General features: G+C 50.6%; 1 protein-coding gene across 3 annotated transcripts; it reads left to right on the plus strand.

Annotated features, from left to right (window-relative positions):
- The first annotated feature begins 5,432 nt into the window (after positions 1–5,432).
- Positions 5,433–21,892, plus strand: Plxna3 (plexin A3). 3 transcript variants are annotated; one of them, XM_036174332.1, is made up of 34 exons: positions 5,433–5,701; positions 7,081–7,154; positions 7,523–8,145; positions 8,507–9,046; positions 9,493–9,675; positions 10,090–10,218; positions 10,289–10,389; positions 10,770–10,893; positions 10,984–11,140; positions 11,225–11,324; positions 11,598–11,712; positions 11,854–12,054; positions 12,285–12,381; positions 12,515–12,705; positions 12,791–12,936; positions 13,006–13,126; positions 13,250–13,386; positions 13,499–13,669; positions 13,930–14,023; positions 14,109–14,348; positions 14,437–14,580; positions 14,660–14,894; positions 14,985–15,073; positions 15,169–15,467; positions 15,592–15,658; positions 15,768–15,914; positions 15,996–16,155; positions 16,298–16,401; positions 16,597–16,693; positions 16,971–17,161; positions 17,414–17,583; positions 18,105–18,317; positions 18,464–18,614; positions 20,672–21,890. In XM_036174332.1, the coding sequence occupies exons 3-34, from the start codon at positions 7,549–7,551 to the stop codon at positions 20,765–20,767; spliced, it is 5,607 nt and encodes a 1,868-aa protein (XP_036030225.1). In that variant the 5' UTR covers positions 5,433–5,701; positions 7,081–7,154; positions 7,523–7,548; the 3' UTR covers positions 20,768–21,890. The 3 variants fall into 3 exon arrangements, with proteins under 3 accessions (XP_036030225.1, XP_036030223.1, XP_036030224.1); XM_036174330.1 differs by having other exon boundaries at positions 5,434–5,701; positions 14,985–15,127; positions 15,211–15,467; XM_036174331.1 differs by lacking the exon at positions 7,081–7,154 and having other exon boundaries at positions 5,434–5,701; positions 14,985–15,127; positions 15,211–15,467; positions 20,672–21,892.
- Positions 21,893–22,001: the final 109 nt, after the last annotated feature.

The following is a 22,001-nucleotide window of genomic DNA, read 5'->3' on the forward strand; positions in this document are numbered from 1 at the left end:
AATAAATAAAAAAGATTTTCTGATTGTCCTTTTGATCTCATGGTTTCTGCATTAGAAAGATCTTCTGCAATCCAGTATTGCAAAGGAAGTGATTGATGTGCTAGTGGATTAGGCAGGCTTGGAGAGGGTGGTTTCTTAGGGGAGAGATGATAAGATTTGATAATGGGCAGGAAGTGGCATTGAGAGAGAGAAATGAAGGACAACACCAAGATGTTAAAAAGATTATTTTTAATGTGCATGTATGTGTGTCTGTGTTTGTGCACATGCATGCAGGTGCCTATAGAGGCAAAAGGAAGGCATTAGGTTTCATGGATCTGGAGTTACAGGCATCTGTGAACTTCTTGACATGGGTGCTGGAACCTAACTCAGTCCTCTACTAGAGTAGTATTCACACTTAACTGCTGAGCCATCTTGTAAGCCCTAATACCTATGCTGAACTTTAATATCTGTACTAAGATGGACTCATGGTGAGAAGCAACATGTTTACTATTTGTGGACATGTTTTGTAGAGATTCCTGCTAGGTAGTCCAGTGGGGCTGCCAAGCTGAGATGTGGATCTATGAACTAGCAGTTCTGAGGAGATATTATAAAGCTGGGGAGAGAAATCATAGTGATTTCAAGAAAGACCTTATTTGATGCTGTTGAACTAGAGGTCATCATGAGGACTAAAGGTTGACACTTAGGCTTCCTGTGTAAGCAAATAACATGCGAACGATGGGCCAGGCCATGGTGGTGCACACCTTTAATCCCAGCACTCAGGATACAGAGGCAGGTGGATCTCTGTGAGTTCGAGGTCAGCCTGGGCTACAGAGTTCTAGGAAAGGTGACAAAACTACACAGAGAAACCCTGTCTTGAAAAACTAAAACCCTCCCCCCCCCAAAAAAAAATGGGAACGATGGGACTGAGAAACAGATGTGACAGGGTGAGGAGAAGTCTTTGGAGCTTGTGATATTACATGAGAATGCTGAGTAATCACAGGAAATGGTCTTGAATCCCTCTCCCCTGTAATAACCCAAAAATAACCTCTGCAGATTCATCCCCCCCCTTTCTCCTTCTCTCCTCCCTCTTCCCTCTTCTCTCCTTCTCTGTGAACCTAGGTGTAATACAGTGGGGCAAGCATTCTGTAGCTCAGCCTAGCCCACCCCTGCCTATCCCCCTTGGGTTTCAGAGGTTTGTTTCTGTTGTCTTGCTTTTTGTTTTTGAGCTGGCCTAAGCTGGCCTAGATTCCAGGCTTGAGCCACCAAACCTGGCATTAGTTCAGGTTGAATATTCAACTACATGTACACAGGGTGAAGATCAAGGAAGTGAATCAGTGAAAACCCAGAAGGGTCACACTTTAGGAATGGCTAAACTGACTGTTAGTAAAAGCTTCCTAGACTTGCCCTACCAAAGCTTAGTAACAGACCTTAAGACAGGATCATGTGCATCTATCACTGTCTGCCAAAGTCCAATATTCTTCAGGAAGACAACAAATCCAGACATTCAAACCACAGAAAAAGTCATGAATGTCCAGAATGTAATAAAGAACTACCATATATTCAAAGATCCTTAGCTAGAAGAAATACAGGCTAAGTGAGAGAAAGAATTTCAAAATATAAAATTAAAAGAATATGGAGTGTCAGTATAGAGCCACACACCTTTAATCCCAGCACTCAGAAGGTAACAAGGTAAGAGAATCAGGAGTTCAAGGCAGCCTTGGCCACATAGTGGGTTCAAGGCTAGCCAGGTCTTCAAGAAACCATGCCTTAAAACCCCCAAATGAGCTGGGTATTGGTGGCCCACACCTTTAATCCCAGCACTCAGGAGGCAGAGCCAGGCAGATCTCTGTGAGTTTGAGGCCAGCCTGGTCTACTGAGTGAGTTCCAGGACAGACACCAAAACTACACAGAGAAACCCTGTCTCGAAAAACAAAACAAAACAAACAAACAAACAAACAAACAAAGACGCTGGCCACCAAGCCTGATAATTTCACAGGACTCACATGGTAGAAGGAAAGAACTGACTCATGCAAACTAAATTATCCTCTGGCATTCATATATGTATATGGTGGCACACAAGCACACACACACACACACACACACACACACACACACACACACACACATGCTAATAAAGGACCTAAATAAATATATAGGCAAAATAAAATAAAAGGGATGTAAGATGAATTGCTAAACGGTCTTATTAATTAAAAAACAAAACAAAACAACAACAACAACAACAACAACAAAAACCAGAGCCAGATATTGGGGATCAGAGGAACAGAACAAGCCACAGCTACAAGTTCTTACCCTAGGAAATCCTCAGCCCAAGAGAGAACTACTTCCTGTATACCTTTCTCTGCCCTGCCATCTTACTTCCTCTCTCCACCCAGCTACATCAGGAGCTGAGTGTGATGGTGCATACTGGAAGTCAGAAATTAAAATTCTTTTAAAAGGATTTCTTGGAAGCTGGGCAATGGTGGCATATGCCTTTAATCCCAACATTTGGGAGGCAGAGGCAGGCAGATCTCCGTGAGTTCAAGGCTGGCCTGGTACAGAGAGAGTTCCAGGACAGCCAAGGCTACACACAGAGAAACTCTGTCTTGAAAAAAAAAAAAAAACAAGAGCCTGGTGTAATGATGCACATCTTTAATCCCAGTACTCAGGAGGCAGAGGCAGGTGGATCATTGTGTGTTTGAGGTCAGTCTGGTCTACATGTTGAGTTCCAAGATAGCCAGAGCTACATAGTGAGACCCTGTCTGTAGTTTTTTTTTTTTTAACTCTTTGGGGCCTGCCACCCAGCTCCCAAGTAAATACATGGAGACTTATTCTTACTTATGAATGCCAGGCCTTAGCTTGGCTTGTCTCTAGCCAACTTTTCTAACAAATTATCCCATTTCTCTTTAACTACGTCTTACCTCTGGGCTTTTATCTTTCTCTATTTCTGTATACTTTTCTTTACTTCTTATTCTATGGCTTGCTGTGTAGCTGGGTGGCTGGCCCTTGGAGTCCTCCTCCTCTCACTCCTTGATCTCCCTCTCCCCAGATTTCTCTTCCTATTTTATTCTGTCTGCCTGCCAGCCTCACCTATCCCCCTTTCCTACCTAGCTACTGGCCATTCAGCTCTTTATTAGATGAATCAGGTGTTTTAGACAGGCAAAGTAACACAGCTTCACAGAGTTAAATAAATGCAACATAAAAGAATGCAACACATCTTTGCATCATTAAGCAAATGCTCCACAGCGCAAACAAATGTAACACATCTTAAACTAATATTCCACAACACCTGTTTCAAAAAAATTATATGTGTTTGTGATTGTCTTTGGGTATCTGCATGTGTATGCAGGTCCTCATTGAGGACAGAAGCATCCTATGAATCTGGAATTACAAGCATTTGTGAGCTACCAGATGTGAGTGCTGGGAACTGAATTTGGGTTCCCTGCAAGAGCAGTATACTCTATTAACTGCTGAACCATCTCCTTAACACCCAGTATAAAATTCATTCTTAGGACTGGAGTGTTGGTTCAGTGGTTAAGAGGACCTGGGTTTGAGTCTGAGCACTCATATGGTGGCTAATTACTATCTATAACTCCAGTTCCAGGGGAATCTGGTGCCCTCCTCAGGCCTCTGAGGGCACTGAATGCCCATGGTGCATCGATATTCATTGCAGGCAAATTACCCATATATATAAAATAAATTTTTTAAAGTTTAAAAAATAAAATTTATTCTTTCTGGGTGGTGAAGCATGCCTATGATTCTAGAAGTTGGGAGGCTGAGGCAGGGGAATAAAGAGTTTGAGACCAGGTCTGGAGAGTTGTTCCAGCAGTTAAGAGCATTTGTTCATCCCCTAGCACCCACATGACAGTGTGTAACTCCAGTCCCACAAGATGTGATGCCCTCTTCTGACCTCCAAGATTACCAGGCTTGTATGTGGTACACATATCTAAATGCAGAAAAACCAATCATGTACATAAAATAATAAAACAAGGTGGACGGTTGTGGCACACAACTTTAATCCTAGCACTCAGGAGGCAGAGGCAGGTAATCTCAGTGAGTTCGAGGCCAGCCTGGGCTACAGAGCAAGTTCCAGGACAGCCAGAGCTGTTATACAGAGACTCTGTCTCAAAAAACTAAACTAAAACAAAACAAAAATTTAAAAAGCTGGTATAATGATGCACACTTTAATCCCAGCACTTGGGAGGCAGAAGTAGGTGGATCTCTGTGAGTTCAAGGCCAGCCTGGTCTACAAAGTGAGTTCTAGGACAGCCAGGGCTATATAGTTAAGACCCTCTATCAAAACAAGACTAAACAAAAACACAAGAATAAATAAGTAAGAAAGGCTAAAAGGGATGGAGAGATTGCTCAGTGCATAAAGCACTTTCTGTGCAAGTGTGATGACTGGAGTTTGGATCCTCAGAATCCACAGGATGCCTGTCAGACATTGCAGCCCAACTAGAATCCTAGTGCAAAGATGGGATCCTTGGGGCAAGTTGGTTAGCTAGACTAGGTGAATTGGCAAGTTCTCTGTTCAAATAAGAAACTCTGTCTCAATATATAAGGTGGAACATGCTTGAGGAAGACACCTGATGTTGGAGCCCATTTTTCCTAGTGGCTTTACCCAGCAGGTCTGAATAAAGAGTTCCTAGCACTCACATCTAATGGCTCCCAACCACCTTTAACTCCAGCTCCATAGGCTCTAATGCTCTCAGCTGGCCTTCTTGGGCTCCTGCACACATGAGGCTCATACACACACACACACACACACACACACACACACACACACACTAATTAAATAAACAAACAAATAAATAAATAACAGCTGGACCTGTTGACAAACCCCTGTAATTCCAGAAGATGGGACTGTGCAGCTGGAGGATCACTGGAAGTTCAAGGCCAGCCTGAGATACAGTATGAGGCAACGTGGGAAAAAAAGCCAGTTGTGGTGGCGCAAGCCCATAATAATTCCAATGAGGTAGGTAGAAGGGTGGTCAGTTCGAGGTCACACTGTACTAAAGGGGAAAGAAAGGCAAAAAAAAAAAAAAAAAAGAGGAAAAAGAAAACAAGGGAATTAGAATCCCAGATTCAGGGTCAGAACTAGGCGAAAATGGCTATAAATTGCAGTACTCCAAGCTTTGTGCTGGGTATTTGTTCGTTATTAGCCTTCCAGTTTATAGATCATTGGGGAAAGAGCCCTGAACTAGGGCACAGTCTTTGCTAGTGTGCTTTTGATAGGCCGGTCCAAGCAAAATCTTGCGACCGCAGCAGGTGGCCCAAGGCTCCGGGAGGAGGAGCTGGCTTGCTCTCCAGGACCAAGGGGGTGTGGCGCGGATTCCAGGATTGCTGAAAGCAGCAAGCGAGGAGCTGGGAGTATACAGAGGCAAGCGCCTAGGACTCAGCCATTGAGCGAAGGAGGTAATTTCTCAGGAAGAGGTCCCCAGTAGTCCATGGGCGGCTCGTGCTGTGCACTAGAGTCCCGGGCCCCAGGGACCAGCGGCCTCACTCCCATGCGCTCTGCCTCTCAGGCCCCCTCCCGGTGTGGTGGTACAGTCCAGGTTTAAAAGGCCCAGGCGGCCTCGGGCCAGCCCAGTGTGTGGGCGACAGCGGTTGCAGTTATCGCGGCGCGCGGGTTTGCGTGGCTACGCGAGTGGGGCTGCTATAGGGCACGGGGCACGTCCACGTGGCCAGGGGTGGCCACCCCGAGTCACCGGCGTTGGAGGGACAGGTAGGTGGCTGCCATCCTTACAACTCGTGTACCAGTAGTCTGATGGATGTCTGAGATTCAGACAGCCTGGGGGTCCAGATAGTTTCAGGGGTGAGGCTCTGTCCCTGCCTCTCGAGGTTCACCAGGCATTAGGTCCCCTGAGCAGGAAGAGACAGCCAACTCGATTGATTGTAGCCCCATTGCCTGATGAGACCGTTTTGTAGAGGAGCAGCAGCAGCTCTGAGCATTGCTGTAGCCTCTGCATTGACTAAGGTCTCCACAGGTCTGCCCAGGGGTGCCCCCGATGGGGGCAGGGTTGGCTGGGTTGGTAGCATAGTGCCGAGCATTGTGGGAGAGCGGGCTGTGGACCCACATATCTGTATAGAGCTTTCCTCATTATCGTGCTCTTTGCTGGCAGAGCTGTAGCAGAGGGGCTGGGTACGTCTGTGATGCCTGAGGTTGCCACTTAGAGGTGGGGGCTGGGGTGGGGTCTTGTGCTGCAAATCACGACTTTCCTGGTCTCCCTCCCAATCTGTCCCTGGTGGGTTTCTAAAATTGGCTTTCTGTAGAGTGTAAAAGAGGTGAGGGCAGGATGCAGCTGCTTTTCTCTTTCGCCTTCTATTCTTCTTCTGGCTGTTGCATGAGGGGTCCAGGATGCAGACCTGACAAAAGAACCCCAGAGAGCTAATCAATTTGAGCTGAAATTTGGCGATTTCAAGCTGGAATTGCTCCCTGTTCCAGCAAATGCTGGTTTTCTTTTTTCTTTTCTGTACCGCCGCCCCCTGCCCCCCCCCCCCCCCCCCCCCGTGCTGAGTTCCTCCTGTGTTTCTTGGGAATTGGGCAGTGAGACGGTAGCACTGACTGCAGAGACTGCTCTGCTGTCTTTGCAGCCTGGGGCTGGTTGGGTGTGGCCTGGGGGTGAAGTGCCAGAACTGTCCCTGTCCATATAGGCCTTGCCCCATATCCCTAAGGCTTCAACTGTATTTGGGGATGCTGCTTCCTACATATAAGACTTCTGGGACTCTCAAAAGTGGCTTAGACCCCTCTTCCCCTACCCCTCTCTGACTAACCTCTGGATCTTCAGAGAGAGCCACACAGGCCTGGCAGAGCATCTGTCTGCCTATATCTGACTAAAGCTTGACTTATGTCTGTCTTGGTAAGAGTCTTGGCTTTGTGTTGCAGCAGAAAGGCCAGACAGCAGACTCCTGGATAGGCAGCCAAGGCCCTCCAGGAGAAATCACCTGAGGCCATGAGCTGGAGAAGTGGTGGCATTGAAACCAGCCTCAGGCCTTTATTCTCCAGAGCTTTGCTCTAGGACTCCTGTTGGCAGTGCCATTCACAGAGAAGCTTCCCCCACTCCAGCTTGTGATTGTTCTCTCCCTGTTTTTCTCCTTCCCCAGCTCAGGCAAGGGGTATTTGGGGTCTAGGCTTCCCTGTTAATGCTCTCCTGTGCCATCAACTGCTCTCAGCCTTGGTATGTAATATTTGGGTCCCAGTTCTGAGATGGCCTCCCACCCCATCTTTTCAAGCATCTGGCTCTGCTGTCCCCTTGGGTGTGGCCCAGTTGAGACAAGGCCTCTTGGCTTTTTTCCAGTACAGGGGTGGGGGATGATTGATGGCTTCCAAGCTTGCCTGTGCTTGTTACTCATTCATTTGCCCTATTAGAGGCCCCTCCCCTCTCCCAGCCTCAGTCACCATCTGGGGCTCTGTCATGTTGGATGAGTTGCCCTGCCCCTCTGGCATGGAGCCTGGCCTGTCAGGGTCCCTGGGCCAGGCAGGTCAGGGGGAGGGAGAGCAGCTTGACCCTGGGGCTTCTGACTCCCACTTGCTGTTTCTCCTCAGGCCTGTCCCTGGTACAGCTGCCGGTCATGCCCACTGTCTGCCTTCTCCCATTGCTATTCTTCACCATAGGAGGGTGCCTGGGTAGCAGCAGGCCCTTTCGTACCTTTGTGGTGACAGATACCACACTGACTCACCTGGCTGTTCACCGAGTGACTGGGGAGGTGTTTGTAGGTGCAGTGAACCGAGTTTTCAAGCTGGCTCCAAACCTGACTGAGCTACGGGCTCATGTTACAGGGCCCATTGAGGACAATGCTCGTTGCTACCCACCCCCTAGCATGCGTGTGTGCTCCCACCGCCTGGTGCCTGTGGACAATGTGAACAAGCTGCTCCTTATAGACTATGCAGCCCGCCGCCTGGTAGCTTGTGGCAGCATCTGGCAGGGCATCTGCCAATTCCTGCGTCTGGATGATCTCTTCAAGTTGGGTGAGCCCCATCATCGCAAGGAGCACTACCTGTCAGGGGCCCAGGAGCCTGACTCCATGGCTGGCGTCATTGTTGAACAGGGCCAGGGGGCTAGCAAGCTGTTTGTGGGCACTGCTGTTGATGGCAAGTCTGAATACTTTCCCACCTTGAGTTCCCGTAAACTCATCGATGATGAAGACAGTGCAGATATGTTCAGTCTGGTGGGTGAGCCATGCCTGTTTGTTCTGTCCTCTTTTCCCCTGCTTCTTATGAGTCCAGGTCTTATTTACTCCTTTCCCTCAGTCTTGGCCCTGCTTCTTGGGAAGGAAAGCTTTGGTTTGAGAGGGGAATTTGTGACCCATCACTGTCACAGAGATGTAGACCAGCTGCTGAGGACAGGAAAATGGGTAGAAATTCACCTTGCACTCTGTGGCATAGATCCCAGTAATTATCCAGGCAGGGCATGTGGGAGATCACAGGGGAAGCCTTTAGAAGACCACATTGTTAGAGCAGGGTTGGGAAGTCAAGGTGTTGTAGGGAGCAGGCTTTTATCCCATACTCATACTTTGCTCTACTCTCCAGGTGTACCAGGATGAGTTTGTCTCCTCTCAGATCAAGATCCCTTCAGACACACTTTCCTTATACCCCGCCTTTGACATCTACTACATATATGGCTTTGTCAGTGCCTCCTTCGTGTACTTCTTAACACTGCAGCTGGACACCCAGCAGACGCTGCTGGATACAGCAGGCGAGAAATTCTTCACATCCAAGATCGTGCGCATGTGTTCAGGAGACTCAGAGTTCTACTCTTATGTAGAGTTTCCCATTGGCTGCTCCTGGCGTGGTGTGGAGTACCGCTTGGTGCAGAGTGCCCACCTGGCCAAGCCTGGCCTGCTACTGGCTCAGGCTCTGGGTGTGCCAGCCGATGAGGATGTCCTCTTCACCATCTTCTCTCAGGGCCAGAAGAACCGAGCCAGCCCACCTCGGCAGACCATTCTTTGCCTCTTCACCCTCAGCAACATCAATGCCCACATCCGGCGCCGAATCCAATCATGCTACCGTGGGGAGGGCACACTGGCCCTGCCCTGGCTGCTGAATAAGGAGCTGCCATGCATCAACACTGTGAGCCCTTTGCTTGCTCTGCTGTCCCTGTGCTAGACATGACAGCTCTGTGCCTTTCTGCCCTTCTGGGTGGCTGTCTGTCCACTCCCAGGCTTGGCATGGTCCTGGGAGTGACACCTTTGTTCTGACACCCGCTTTACCTTTCTTGAGAGCTTTACTCTTTTTATGTCATGGCCAGTGACCTGTTTGTATATTGCCACTTTCATTTTCCTGACTCTATATTAATTCCCAGGTTGCTCCCTGCCCTATATCAAGTCTCGTAGACCCAAGCTTCTCCTCTCTTTCCCTGCTTTCCATCCCCAGCCCCATTTTCCCATGGGATCCTAGGGCAAACTGTCAGGTGTGTCTGGAGGGCAGTGGCTTCCAGGTTCTGTTTCTTTACAGAACATTAGATCTAATAGCATCTGTCTATCTTGAACTCTCACTCACCCCTCCTGTGTCACCAGCCCATGCAGATCAATGGAAACTTCTGTGGGTTAGTGTTGAATCAACCATTGGGCGGCCTACATGTGATTGAGGGGCTACCCCTTCTGGCTGACAGCACTGATGGCATGGCCAGTGTAGCTGCCTATACCTACCACCAGCACTCTGTGGTTTTCATCGGTACGCGCAGTGGTAATCTCAAGAAGGTTGGTCCTAGAACCCTTGTCTTATGGGATAGGGAATGTTTTTCACACACGGAAAGAAGGGCTGGGGAACAGAATGTGCACATGAGCGTGGATAACCCTGAACAGGGTATGATGACTTTCAAGGTTAGGCACCAAGAGCTGAGTCCTGCTCCTTGGGTGGCTCCTCTGCCATCTACCTTCACCAGTGTTTGTTTTTTTTTTTAGCTGAATCCAAGGTAGCCTTTGCCTTAGCCTAAGGCTGTGGCCATTGGAGCTATGGGCCTTCAAACTGAGTGTAGGCTCAAGGAGGTCCTGCCTGACTTCAGCTCAGCTGCAATCTAGAAAGTCCCTGGCTGAAGAGGATGCTCTGGGTGCAGGGAGCTATGGTAGTGTGAAGCTGGCCTGTCATTTCTCTGTCATGGTCTTGTGGCTCAGGTGCGGGTCGATGGCTCTCAAGATGCCCAGCTGTATGAGACTGTCTCTGTAGTGGAGGGCAGCCCCATACTCCGAGACCTGCTCTTTAGCCCTGACCATCGGCACATCTACCTCCTGAGTGAGAAGCAGGTGGGCTCGTGGTGGGTGGTGGTGGATGGTGGGGCAGGGGTAGGCTGTGTGCTGATGTGGCTGTCCCCAGGTGAGCCAACTCCCGGTGGAGACCTGTGAGCAGTATCTGAGTTGCGCTGCATGCCTGGGCTCAGGGGACCCACACTGTGGTTGGTGTGTGCTACAGCACAGGTGAGGGCAGTGGGTGAGGGACGTGGGGCAGCAATGGGCTCCCTGGGGCCATTATCTTGGGAGACAGAAGGATTTAGGAGGGCCTTGCCAGCTGGACAGGAGCCAGCCATACTTGCTATACCTTCCTTCACCCACCTGCCCAGTTTCCCCCAGCCTTGAGCCTTCCCCTCCCTCCCTTCCCCTCCACTTTCTCCAGCTAATGAGCGGAACTTCCACCCTGAGTGACGTCCCTTGGATCTCAGGGGATGAGGCCAAGGCACACTGTTGCCTGGCAGTAGGAGCTGGGTATGCTGTCCTCTGCCCCACTCAGCCTCTTACTGCACCCCCATCTGGGCCCTCCTGGGACAATGCTAAAACTGCTCTGGCCTGTCCCCATGCAGGTGCTGCCGTGAAGGGGCCTGTCTAGGTGCGTCTGTACCACATGGCTTTGCAGAGGAGCTGAACAAATGCGTACAGGTGCAGGTCCGGCCCAATAATGTGTCAGTGACAACCCCCGGGGTGCAGGTAAGCAATATGGAGGGTACTTGGGTCCACGTGTGCTTCATGAGGAAGGGGTACACCCTGTCCCTGCTCTGAGCCCTCTGCCTCCCCCAGCTGACGGTAGCCATGCGCAACGTGCCAGACCTCAGTGCGGGTGTGAGCTGTTCATTTGAGGAGGTGACTAAAAGTGAGGCTGTTCTGTTGCCCTCTGGAGAGCTGCATTGCCCTTCCCCATCCCTTCAGGAACTCCAGATACTTACCAGAGGGCATGGTCAGTGGACTGAGGCTATTTTGGGTGTTGGGGGGTAGGGCAGGATACCAGGCTAGTTGGTAATGGCTATCTGGCTTGCTGCAGGGGCCACTCATACTGTGCGACTGCAGCTGCTCTCCATGGAGACTGGTGTGAGGTTTGCTGGGCTTGACTTTGTCCTCTACAACTGCAGTGCCCTCCAGTCGTAAGTACCTGGTCCAGAATCTGTCCCTAGCCCAGGGGATAGATAGGTGCTCTGGGATATATAAAATTTGCAGGCTGTCTCTAGGGCTTCAGGGATGAGCTGTTGTGTCTTCTTGCTCTGTCCCCACTTCTGTCCAGTCAATCCTGATGTGCACTGTGTGGCTTATGCAGGTTCTGCCTGTCCCTTTATTTGTTCCCCAGTGCATTTTGTAGGATGATGATAACAGGGTGATATGACCTTCTCTGTTATTTCTGAAGCCACTTCCCTCTCCAGGTGCATGTCCTGTGTTGGCAGCCCTTACCCCTGCCACTGGTGTAAGTACCGTCATGTGTGTACCAGCCACCCACACGAGTGCTCCTTCCAGGAAGGCAGGGTCCACAGCCCTGAGGTGAGGTGGTGCAGCCCAGCAAAAGGCTGGGCTCCTTGGGGGCTGGTCTCTCACTTTTTTTTTTTGTTTGCTCTCCCATCTCCTTGGGCCTGGAGAAAGGTGGATAGCCCAGCATGCCTCTGACAGTTGTTCTCTTCCCAGGGCTGCCCTGAGATCCTACCTCGAGGAGACCTTTTGATCCCTGTGGGTGTCATGCAGCCTCTAACCCTGCGGGCTAAGAACCTGCCACAGCCTCAGTCAGGCCAGAAAAATTATGAATGTGTGGTTCGTGTACAGGGTCGGCAGCATCGGGTACCTGCAGTGCGCTTTAATAGCAGCAGTGTACAGTGCCAGAATGCCTCGGTGAGGTCCAGGGTGGGCTAGCCAGGGATAGTTAGGTTTTTTGTTGTTGTTGGTGGTGGTGGTGGTGGTGGTTTGGTTTTTATTTTTTGTTTTTGGTGTATGCTCAGCTTACTGATCTGGAAGCCTCTGGTTGGTTCTGGCAGGCCCTTCTTAGTCTTTTTACCAGACATTCCTAAGTTGGGCAAGGATTTTGCTCATCTTATTTACTCATGTGGTTCCATTTTCCTTAGTATTTTTATGAAGGTGATGAGTTTGGTGACACCGAACTGGATTTCTCTGTGGTCTGGGATGGAGATTTCCCCATTGATAAGCCTCCCAGCTTCCGAGGTGAGGGATGACATGGGTCCAAGGAGCATGTTCCTGGGATAGGGTTGACAATGCTGGGGGCAAATCTGGAGGCCCTAGAGCCCCCTGCTTCTCTGCCACTGTCTGCTCCATCAGTAGTCCCCTGTGCCTGCAGCCCTTCTTTACAAGTGCTGGGCTCAGCGGCCTAGCTGTGGCCTCTGCCTCAAGGCTGATCCCCGGTTCAACTGTGGCTGGTGCATCTCAGAGCACAGGTGCCAACTGCGGGCTCACTGCCCAGCTCCCAAGAGCAACTGGATGCACCCAAGCCAGAAGGGTGCCCGATGCAGCCATCCCCGAATCACCCAGGTTAGCTTTACCTACTAGTCCTACCTTGCTTGCTGGGCATGTATGAGTCTGGCCTGATCTTTTTGCCTCTTATCCTGCTCTATAGATCCACCCACTCACAGGACCCAAGGAGGGTGGTACCCGGGTCACCATTGTGGGTGAGAACCTGGGCCTCACTTCCCGTGAGGTTGGCCTTCGAGTAGCTGGTGTACGTTGTAACTCCATCCCTACTGAATATGTCAGTGCTGAAAGGTGAGTGTGGCCATATGAGTAACTTGTCCTTGTGTACCACAGCTGGTCCTGACCTTCTGTGACTCCTAGGATCGTATGTGAGATGGAAGAATCGCTGGTGCCTAGCCCACCACCTGGGCCTGCTGAGCTCTGTGTAGGTGACTGTTCAGCTGACTTCCGCACACAGTCCCAGCAGCTCTATAGCTTTGTGGTACGTGGCCTACTGGTCCCTTCCCCTTCCTTAAGCCTTCTCCCTCCCCTATCTGGGGGAATTTGGAGTGGCCCTTGGGTGGGGCTAGTTCCTATCTCCCTTCAAGGGCTGCTTCTTTCCCAGACCCCAACATTTGACCGTGTGAGTCCTACTCGAGGCCCAGCTTCTGGAGGCTCTCGGCTCACCATCTCTGGAACTTCTCTGGATGCTGGCAGCAGGGTCACAGTGATTGTAAGAGATGGCGAGTGCCAGTTTGTAAGGTGGGCCTGAGCACAAGCAGTCTAGAGTTGAGCATTATGTGGAGGGCTGTGGGGACAGGGTAGCTGAAGGTGCCAGGCAACCTGTTTCAAGCCTACCTGTGTACTTATGTAGGAGAGATGCTGAGGCAATCGTGTGTATCTCACCTGTCTCCACCCTGGGCCCCAGTCAGGCCCCTATCACCCTTGCCATCGACCATGCCAACATCTCCAGCCCTGGAGTCATCTATACCTACACCCAGGACCCCACCGTCACACACCTTGAGCCCACCTGGAGCATCATCAAGTGAGACTCTGAGGAGAATGGGGTTGAAGACTGAGTTGGGGCTCTGAGTGTCTCTCTTGGGGCCTTACATGTTACTGGGGCCTTGGGGTATCAAATCATTCCTAAACCCGCATCAATAGGGGCACAGAGTTGTCCTGCCCATATAGAGCCTGGCACCTGCTAAATGATACGAGGTTAGAGGCTCTGAGCTTTCAGAAAAATCTTGGTAACTTCAGGGCCGGGTGGGGGAGGGAGCCTGAGACCTTTACCCATCTCTGCAGTGGAAGTACTGCCATCACTGTGAGTGGAACCCATCTGCTGACGGTGCAGGAACCCCGTGTACGGGCAAAGTACCGTGGTATTGAGACTACTAATGTGAGTAGCAGCTTCCCACCCATCTCCCATCCTTGCTTCTTACTCAAGGCATCATGCACTGAGGTGATTGCTGTTGTCTCCACAGACATGCCAGGTGATCAATGACACTGCAATGCTATGTAAGGCCCCTGGCATCTTCCTTGGGAGTCCTCAGCCTCAGGCCCAAGGCGAGCACCCTGATGAATTTGGCTTCTTGCTGGATCATGTGCAGACAGCCCGCTCCCTCAACCGTTCTTCCTTTACCTACTACCCCGATCCTAGCTTTGAACCACTTGGGCCATCTGGTGTGCTAGATGTCAAGCCTGGCTCACATGTTGTATTGAAGGTGCTTGGATAGGGGAGGGAGTAGGAAGGAGGGGAGGAGCAGAGAGCTGGAGAGCTTGACTATCTCTGTGTGGGTTATCCACTGCTAGGGCAAGAACCTGATCCCTGCTGCAGCTGGCAGCTCCCGCCTCAACTATACAGTACTGATTGGAGGACAGCCGTGTGCACTAACTGTCTCAGATACTCAACTTCTGTGTGATTCCCCCAGCCAGACAGGCCGGCAGCCTGTCATGGTGCGTATAGGCTTGGCAGGCCACCAGGGCAGCCTTGGGTGTACATGGGAGTTGGTTCACCTTGAGCCTGCCCTTACAGGTGCTGGTGGGTGGCCTGGAGTTCTGGTTGGGCACCCTGCATATCACTGCTGATCGGGCACTGACCTTACCGGCTATAGTGGGGCTGGCAGCAGGGGGTGGGCTCTTGTTGCTGGCCATCACTGCCGTGCTGGTCGCCTACAAGCGAAAGACTCAAGATGCAGACCGAACACTCAAGCGGCTCCAGCTACAGATGGACAACCTGGAGTCTCGTGTGGCTTTGGAGTGCAAAGAAGGTGCCTAAAGCCGGGAGTGTACCACAGTATGTGAGAGCTGAGGGACTTTCCTGCCTCTTGCTCAACTCATTCCTCTCTACTTTCCCCCAGCTTTTGCTGAGCTGCAGACAGATATCAACGAACTGACAAACCACATGGATGGTGTGCAGATTCCCTTCTTGGACTATCGGACCTATGCCGTGCGTGTGCTTTTTCCTGGCATTGAGGCCCACCCAGTGCTCAAGGAGCTGGATGTGAGCCCCCCTGCCACCTGTCCATGTTCTATTTCCCCCAGAGCCACCACTACCTACCTTCTGAGACTATCTGGTCCCCACAGACTCCCCCCAACGTGGAGAAGGCCCTGCGCCTATTTGGGCAGCTGCTGCACAGCCGTGCCTTCCTGCTCACCTTCATCCATACTTTGGAGGCCCAGAGCAGCTTCTCCATGCGTGACCGTGGCACTGTAGCCTCACTCACCATGGTGGCCCTGCAGAGCCGGCTTGACTATGCCACTGGACTGCTCAAGCAACTGCTGGCTGACCTCATAGAGAAAAACCTTGAGAGCAAGAACCACCCAAAGCTGCTATTGCGCAGGTATGTGACTGTCTTGCCTGGCCTCTCCCCCAGCCCACTCCTCCATTTCCTATTTCAGGCCCCTCCGTCTGTTCAAGCCCCACCCTAGCCAGGCCAGGGCCTTAGGACCTATCTCTTGCCACAGGACAGAGTCAGTGGCTGAGAAGATGCTCACCAACTGGTTCACATTCCTACTGCATAAGTTCCTGAAGGTGTGCTTAGGGGGACTGGGCAGCAGGGGAGGAATGTTCAGGGGTGGGTACAGTGAGTTGATTGGTAAGCCAGACAGGCAGCCAGCTATGCCCTTGACCCTGGATGCAGGAGTGTGCCGGGGAGCCACTTTTCCTGCTGTACTGCGCCATCAAGCAACAGATGGAGAAAGGTCCCATTGATGCCATAACAGGCGAGGCCCGATACTCCTTAAGTGAGGACAAGCTCATCCGGCAGCAGATCGACTATAAGACCCTGGTGAGCATGGGGCCATGTAAGCAGCAGATGGGGTGGAGGAACCTTGCTCAGGATTAATGCTAGGGGTTCCTTTACTCTTAGACTCTTCATTGTGTGTGCCCGGAGAGCGAGGGCAGTGCTCAGGTACCTGTGAAGGTTCTCAATTGTGACAGCATCACCCAGGCCAAAGACAAGCTGTTGGATACTGTGTACAAGGGTATCCCATATTCTCAGCGCCCCAAAGCTGAGGACATGGACTTGGGTAAGGTCTCTCCCTTTTTTCCTAGCCCCTGACCTTCCAATCCCTCCCAGGGGGCTCTCACACTCTATACCTGAGCTCTGTTCCTTAGTGGGCCTTAGGCCTTGTGGTGTAAATGTCCCTAAGAGCTGACTGTGGCCTGCAGAATGGCGCCAGGGCCGCATGGCCCGAATCATCCTTCAAGATGAGGACGTAACTACAAAGATAGAGTGTGACTGGAAGAGGGTCAATTCATTGGCCCACTACCAGGTGAGGAACTGGGAGCCTGTACACTCCCAGGGCCACTTAGTAGTGGCCAGGTCTACTCCCAGCCCTTATCCCTATATTCATGAGCTCTCCTCATAGAGCCTTGGTTGTACATATACATATGTACATTGAAGATTCTGGATGGGTGGTAGCCCCTTGGCTTCCTGTACTGCCCCTTCTTTGTCTTTGGACCTCCAGGTAACAGATGGCTCCTTAGTAGCACTGGTGCCCAAACAAGTATCTGCCTATAACATGGCCAACTCCTTCACCTTCACCCGTTCACTCAGTCGATACGGTAGGTATCCTCATCATGGTGGCTTCTACTGGCCCTGTGTCCTTTGAGGCTATATAAGCCATCTTAGGAAGTCCCAAGTAGCTGTCTTGACCCAACTGGAAAGACCATTATTTTGGGCCCCTGAGTGGTCTCCAGTTCTGTAGTGCAGAAGGGAGGGGTGGCAAGAATAGTTGGGTTCCACAAAGGCTCCTGGGCTCTTAGAGGAGAGTGGAGCATGAGGGTGGGTAATGGCCAGGACCTTTAGGGGCCTAAGGTTCACATCTGTCCTCTGCCCTAGAGAGCTTGCTCCGTGCTGCCAGCAGCCCGGATAGCCTCCGTTCCCGAGCACCTATGCTCACACCTGACCAGGAGGCGGGCACCAAGCTGTGGCATCTGGTGAAGAACCACGACCATGCTGATCACCGAGAAGGAGACCGTGGCAGCAAGATGGTCTCAGAAATATATCTGACAAGGCTGCTGGCCACCAAGGTGTGGGCCTGCCCCAGGCTCCCTTGGTATCTGCATAGACACTTTCTAGCCCAGACTTAACCATGAGATAAGCTGGTCTTACCAGGCAGGGGCCACTTTCTCAGGGCCTTTGCAGTAGGATCTCTAGGCCTGAGGTCAAGAGCAGGTCCATTTTAGGAATGCTGGCTCTTTAGAGGAGTTCTTTACTGAGCTTTTCTGCCCCTGTCGGATTTGGGGAACTTCCTGACATAGTTGCCTTACTGTCATTCATAGGGCACATTGCAAAAGTTTGTAGATGACCTGTTTGAAACTGTGTTCAGTACAGCCCACCGGGGCTCAGCCTTACCATTGGCCATCAAGTACATGTTTGACTTCCTGGACGAACAGGCTGACCAGCGCCAGATCAGTGACCCTGATGTGCGCCACACCTGGAAAAGCAACTGGTACTTGTCAGTTCCTGGCTGCTGCTGGCCATTTTGAGGATGGGTGGGAGAAAGAGTGACTTAGCCAAGCCCCAATGCCCATGGAGGCAGATTGACTGAGAGCTGCATAGCCTTTCAGGCAGGAGAGATAGGACAGTGGCTTGGCCTAGAACTGAGTATGAGTATATAGAAGGTGGGTACTGCTGGGATGTGCAGATGGAAATTGTTAGTCTAGCACTGTGATTGGCTATTTTTTTCCAAGGCCCTGCACAGGGTAGAGATATTGATGGCTTGGCACAGGTAGAGATAGTGGAAACTTCAGGGGTAGAGGTCGAGGATAGAAAGCCATCTATTTTTACTTCTCATTGCCTGAGTCCAGTAGAAAGTTAAAGAAAAAGCTATTTACCCTAAATGTGCCCTTCCTGTTACGTCAGGAGAAGACATGAGTTGGCCAGACAGGAACGAGGTGTGAAGGAAGGCATTGGGGGGAAGGGGGCACATGGGACCATTGGGAAGTCTCAAGTGTATGTCCCTCTGTTCAGCTTACCTCTACGTTTCTGGGTGAATGTGATCAAGAACCCACAGTTTGTGTTTGACATCCACAAGAATAGCATCACAGATGCCTGTTTGTCAGTGGTGGCCCAGACCTTCATGGACTCCTGTTCTACATCAGAGCACCGTCTGGGCAAGGACTCCCCTTCCAACAAGCTGCTCTATGCCAAGGACATCCCTAATTACAAGAGCTGGGTGGAGAGGTGGGCCCTGGGAGACTGCTGTATGTGCGTGGTGGCAGGCTGCAACTGCCTACCTAAATAGCCAGTCTGAGGCTGGCCTAACACTGATGACATGAGTTTTGGCTTTTGTGACATATGCATGATTGACTTACCCATGGTCTCTGCAGGTACTACCGAGATATCGCAAAGATGGCATCAATCAGTGACCAGGACATGGATGCCTATCTGGTGGAACAGTCCCGTCTCCATGCCAATGACTTCAATGTCCTAAGTGCACTCAGTGAGCTCTACTTCTATGTCACCAAGTACCGTCAGGAGGTATGTTGATGCACCTTCCAGACACCCAGTTGCATGGTTCTGATGATGCAATTAAAGACAAAGAAAGGCAGGGAGGTTGATGGATTGAGGAGTGCCACAAGGATTTGAGCAAGATGGGACACCAAATCCATCTTGTATCTTGTCTACATTCTACCCCTTGCCTAGGGCAACATGGGTAATAATTTCCCTAGATGCTGGGATTTAAGGAATACATGAGAGAAACCACCAGCTGGAGTATAGAGTTCCCACTGGGTAAAAGTTATAAGGCTGGAAAATCAGCAGGGGTGGGCCAAGGTGTGTGGAGTGGGGCCAGAGGTAGGTGCATCCAGCTATTAGCAGGGCCTATGGCTTTTGTGGTTGGAGATGCCAACAGACAGAGAAACACATAAGGCTGTGGAGGCCTGGATTCATGTTCTTCTGAGTAACTGGATGTCGGCTACAAGCTGGAATCAAGGATGACTGCAGGGCTTCTTCAGCCTAAGCAGCTGACAGGATGAAGTTCACTGCTATAAACACAGTAATACTATAAACCACAAGAAAGACTGTAGATGGAACAGCCTTGTGAGGCCCAGGGAACAAAGACCAAGAATCTTCAGAATCTTCAGAACCACTCAAGTCATCCATAGAAAGTGCTAAAGTACTGAGGGAACATAAAGCATCTTGGGATAGGTAGCAGGGATAGTGTCAAAGTTGATTGGGTTAGATTGGGAAGGTTGAACCCAATTACCATTCTCCTGCTAACTAGACTTAAAATGACAAGTATGCAGGGTATAAGAGTATAGATCAAGGGAAGTCTAGGATGGAAGTACTTTTGGAAATCATAGATGGAATTTAAAGCCCTAAGCCAAGGGGATGGAAAAATGGCTCAGTTGATCGAGTATCTGCCATGAAAGCACAAGGACCTGAATTTGGATTCAAAGCACCCATGTAAAAAATATTGGATGTGGTGGCATGTGTCTATAATCCCTATACTGGGGGTAGTGGTAGAGGAGATAGGCAGATCCCCACAGCTCCTTGGTCAGCTAGTCTAGCTAATCAGTCAGTGAGTTCTATGTTCAGTGAGAGATTCTATCTCAAAAATAAGGTGGATGGACTAGAAAGATGACTCAGCAGTTGAGAGCACTTGCTGTTGTTCTTCCAGAGGATCCAAGTTTGATTCCCAGCACCCACATGGCAACTCACAGCCCTCTAGCTCCAGTTCCAGGAAATCCATCCTCCTCCTTTAGCTTCTGTGGGAATCAAGCACACATGTGATATACATGCAAGCAAAACACTCATACACATACAAATTTCTGCAATGTGCCCTATGAATGACAGCAAGGCAAGTAAGAATAGATGGCTTTCTGTCCTCAAGGTGGTATTGAACTCTAGACTCCACACACAGGTATGTGTACCTACATGCACCCTTGTGTACAGACAAATAACAGATGTGCATGTGTGCACAGGTACACTAAAGATTAAGCCCTGGCCAGGCATGGTGGCACATATCTTTAGTCCCAGCACTTAGGCAGCAGAAACACATAGATTGCTGTGATTCAAGACCAGCCTGCTCTACAAAGTGAGTTCTAGGACAGTCAGAGATAGTGAAATACTGTCTCAAAAAAAAAAACCCTCACCAAGGGAGATCAAGGGGCAATAGTGGGAGATCTTGCCAAGCACAGCACTCTGAGTCCCTCACAGGGAACTAGCAGAGGGCTGGGAGAGATCCCAGAAGTGGCTGGTGGAGTCAGCCCTGTATCCTGAGCCAGACCCCTGCATGGATCAAGGAGGATGGAATGGCCAGATTTGCCAAGAAGATGTTGGAGTTTGGGTCAGGAGGGAACAGGAATCAATAACAGCAAGTATGGCTGAGTCATGATAGAAGATTGCTCTGTAGTTAGGGATGGTTTAGGAGTCAAGGAAAAGTAGGTAGTTTGCTGAGAAATTAAAGGTTTGGAGCTTGAGCTTGGCACAGGTGCTGAAGCTTGTGGGAGGGGAGAGCCCATCTGGGAAGCAAGGGCTTTGTGCAGAAGTGGAGCCCTGCCACGGGTCTGCTCCAATGGATCCTCATCTCCTAGATCCTTACTTCGCTGGACCGAGATGCCTCTTGTCGGAAGCACAAGCTTCGACAGAAGCTGGAGCAGATCATCAGCCTGGTGTCCAGCAGTAGCTGAGTGGGGAGATGGTGAGGGGGGGCTTCTCACTTCTGAGCCATTCTCCCAGCCAGGGGAGTGGTTGGCTCTAGCCTGAGTCTCCAGGGCTGAGACCCAGATCTGGTGTTGTTGGGGAGGTTACCAGGCCAAGATGCCTCCATCACACCTGGGCCCCCTTCATTAGTGCCTTGCTTTGGGGCCTGCAGGGGGAGGGGGTGACAGGACTGAGCTCTCCCCACTAGAGCAATACCCCCACCCTCTTGCCCTTGTGTTTCCATGTCAACAGAGCCCTTGCCCTCCTAGCTCTTTATACCCTACCCACCTATTTATTAACCCAACCCCACCTTAATTTTCATATGTAAATATACATGCCCCATGGGATGTTGCCAGCCTCACAGACCTGCCTCCTTGGTTGATCTGGGCCCTACTTCCTGTCCTGATTCCTTTGTGACATTGCCAGCCTTCGCTCAGCCTCTGGCATCTCACCTTTGCCCTGTAAGGCCCCACTTGCCCTAAGAGAGCCTCAGTACCAGCAGCATTTGGGGTTAGACAATACATCTGAAGCTGCCCTCAGATTGGCAGGGCCTGGCCAGGCCAGTATCCCTCTTCAGATGTTTCAGGAGTCAAACCACATGTTCATGGGGCCTGTGTCTCTGAGAGAACTAAAACCAGGTTGTGCTTGGGCCTGGGCCTCTGGGACATTCCTTGTGTCCCTACTGCCAAACTTCCTCAGTGTTGTAGGCACTTGCCCTGAACCCCCTCAGCCTCAGCTGCCCCATCATGTGCCGACCCCTAGGAGCCAAGGTGGCAGTGCCTTGCTGTTTTGTGTCTCCTGCCTCTGAGGAATCTGGCTCTGTCTGATGGTCCCAGACCCCCAGTTCACTCTTCTTTTGTTGCATGAGTTTTTCTTTGTTGTTATTAAGTTTTTCCTAATTAAATGTTGGGAAATGGGGTCAGTGCATGTCTTTGTCTTTGGGGCAAGTGGGTATACCTGTTGGGCTATGGATGAGCTGGACTGTGGGAGGAAATATAACTCTTTATAGGATTTCTGATGATTTGAGGAAGATCATGGCCATGGGTAGTTTATTAGGCAATCCTGGTGGCTCTAGCTTCATGATTGAATAAATCTGCTTCCTTCTCCTTGCATATACTGTTTCTACTCAGATATGCCCATCTTCCTGCTTCTGCCCTGCCCCTTTTAGTACATTATTAGTTGGGGACAAAGAGATGCTGTTAAGAAATAAGAGACACGTCC

Source organism: Onychomys torridus, chromosome X (assembly GCF_903995425.1).
Source record: "Onychomys torridus chromosome X, mOncTor1.1, whole genome shotgun sequence".
NCBI lineage: Eukaryota > Metazoa > Chordata > Mammalia > Rodentia > Cricetidae > Onychomys > Onychomys torridus.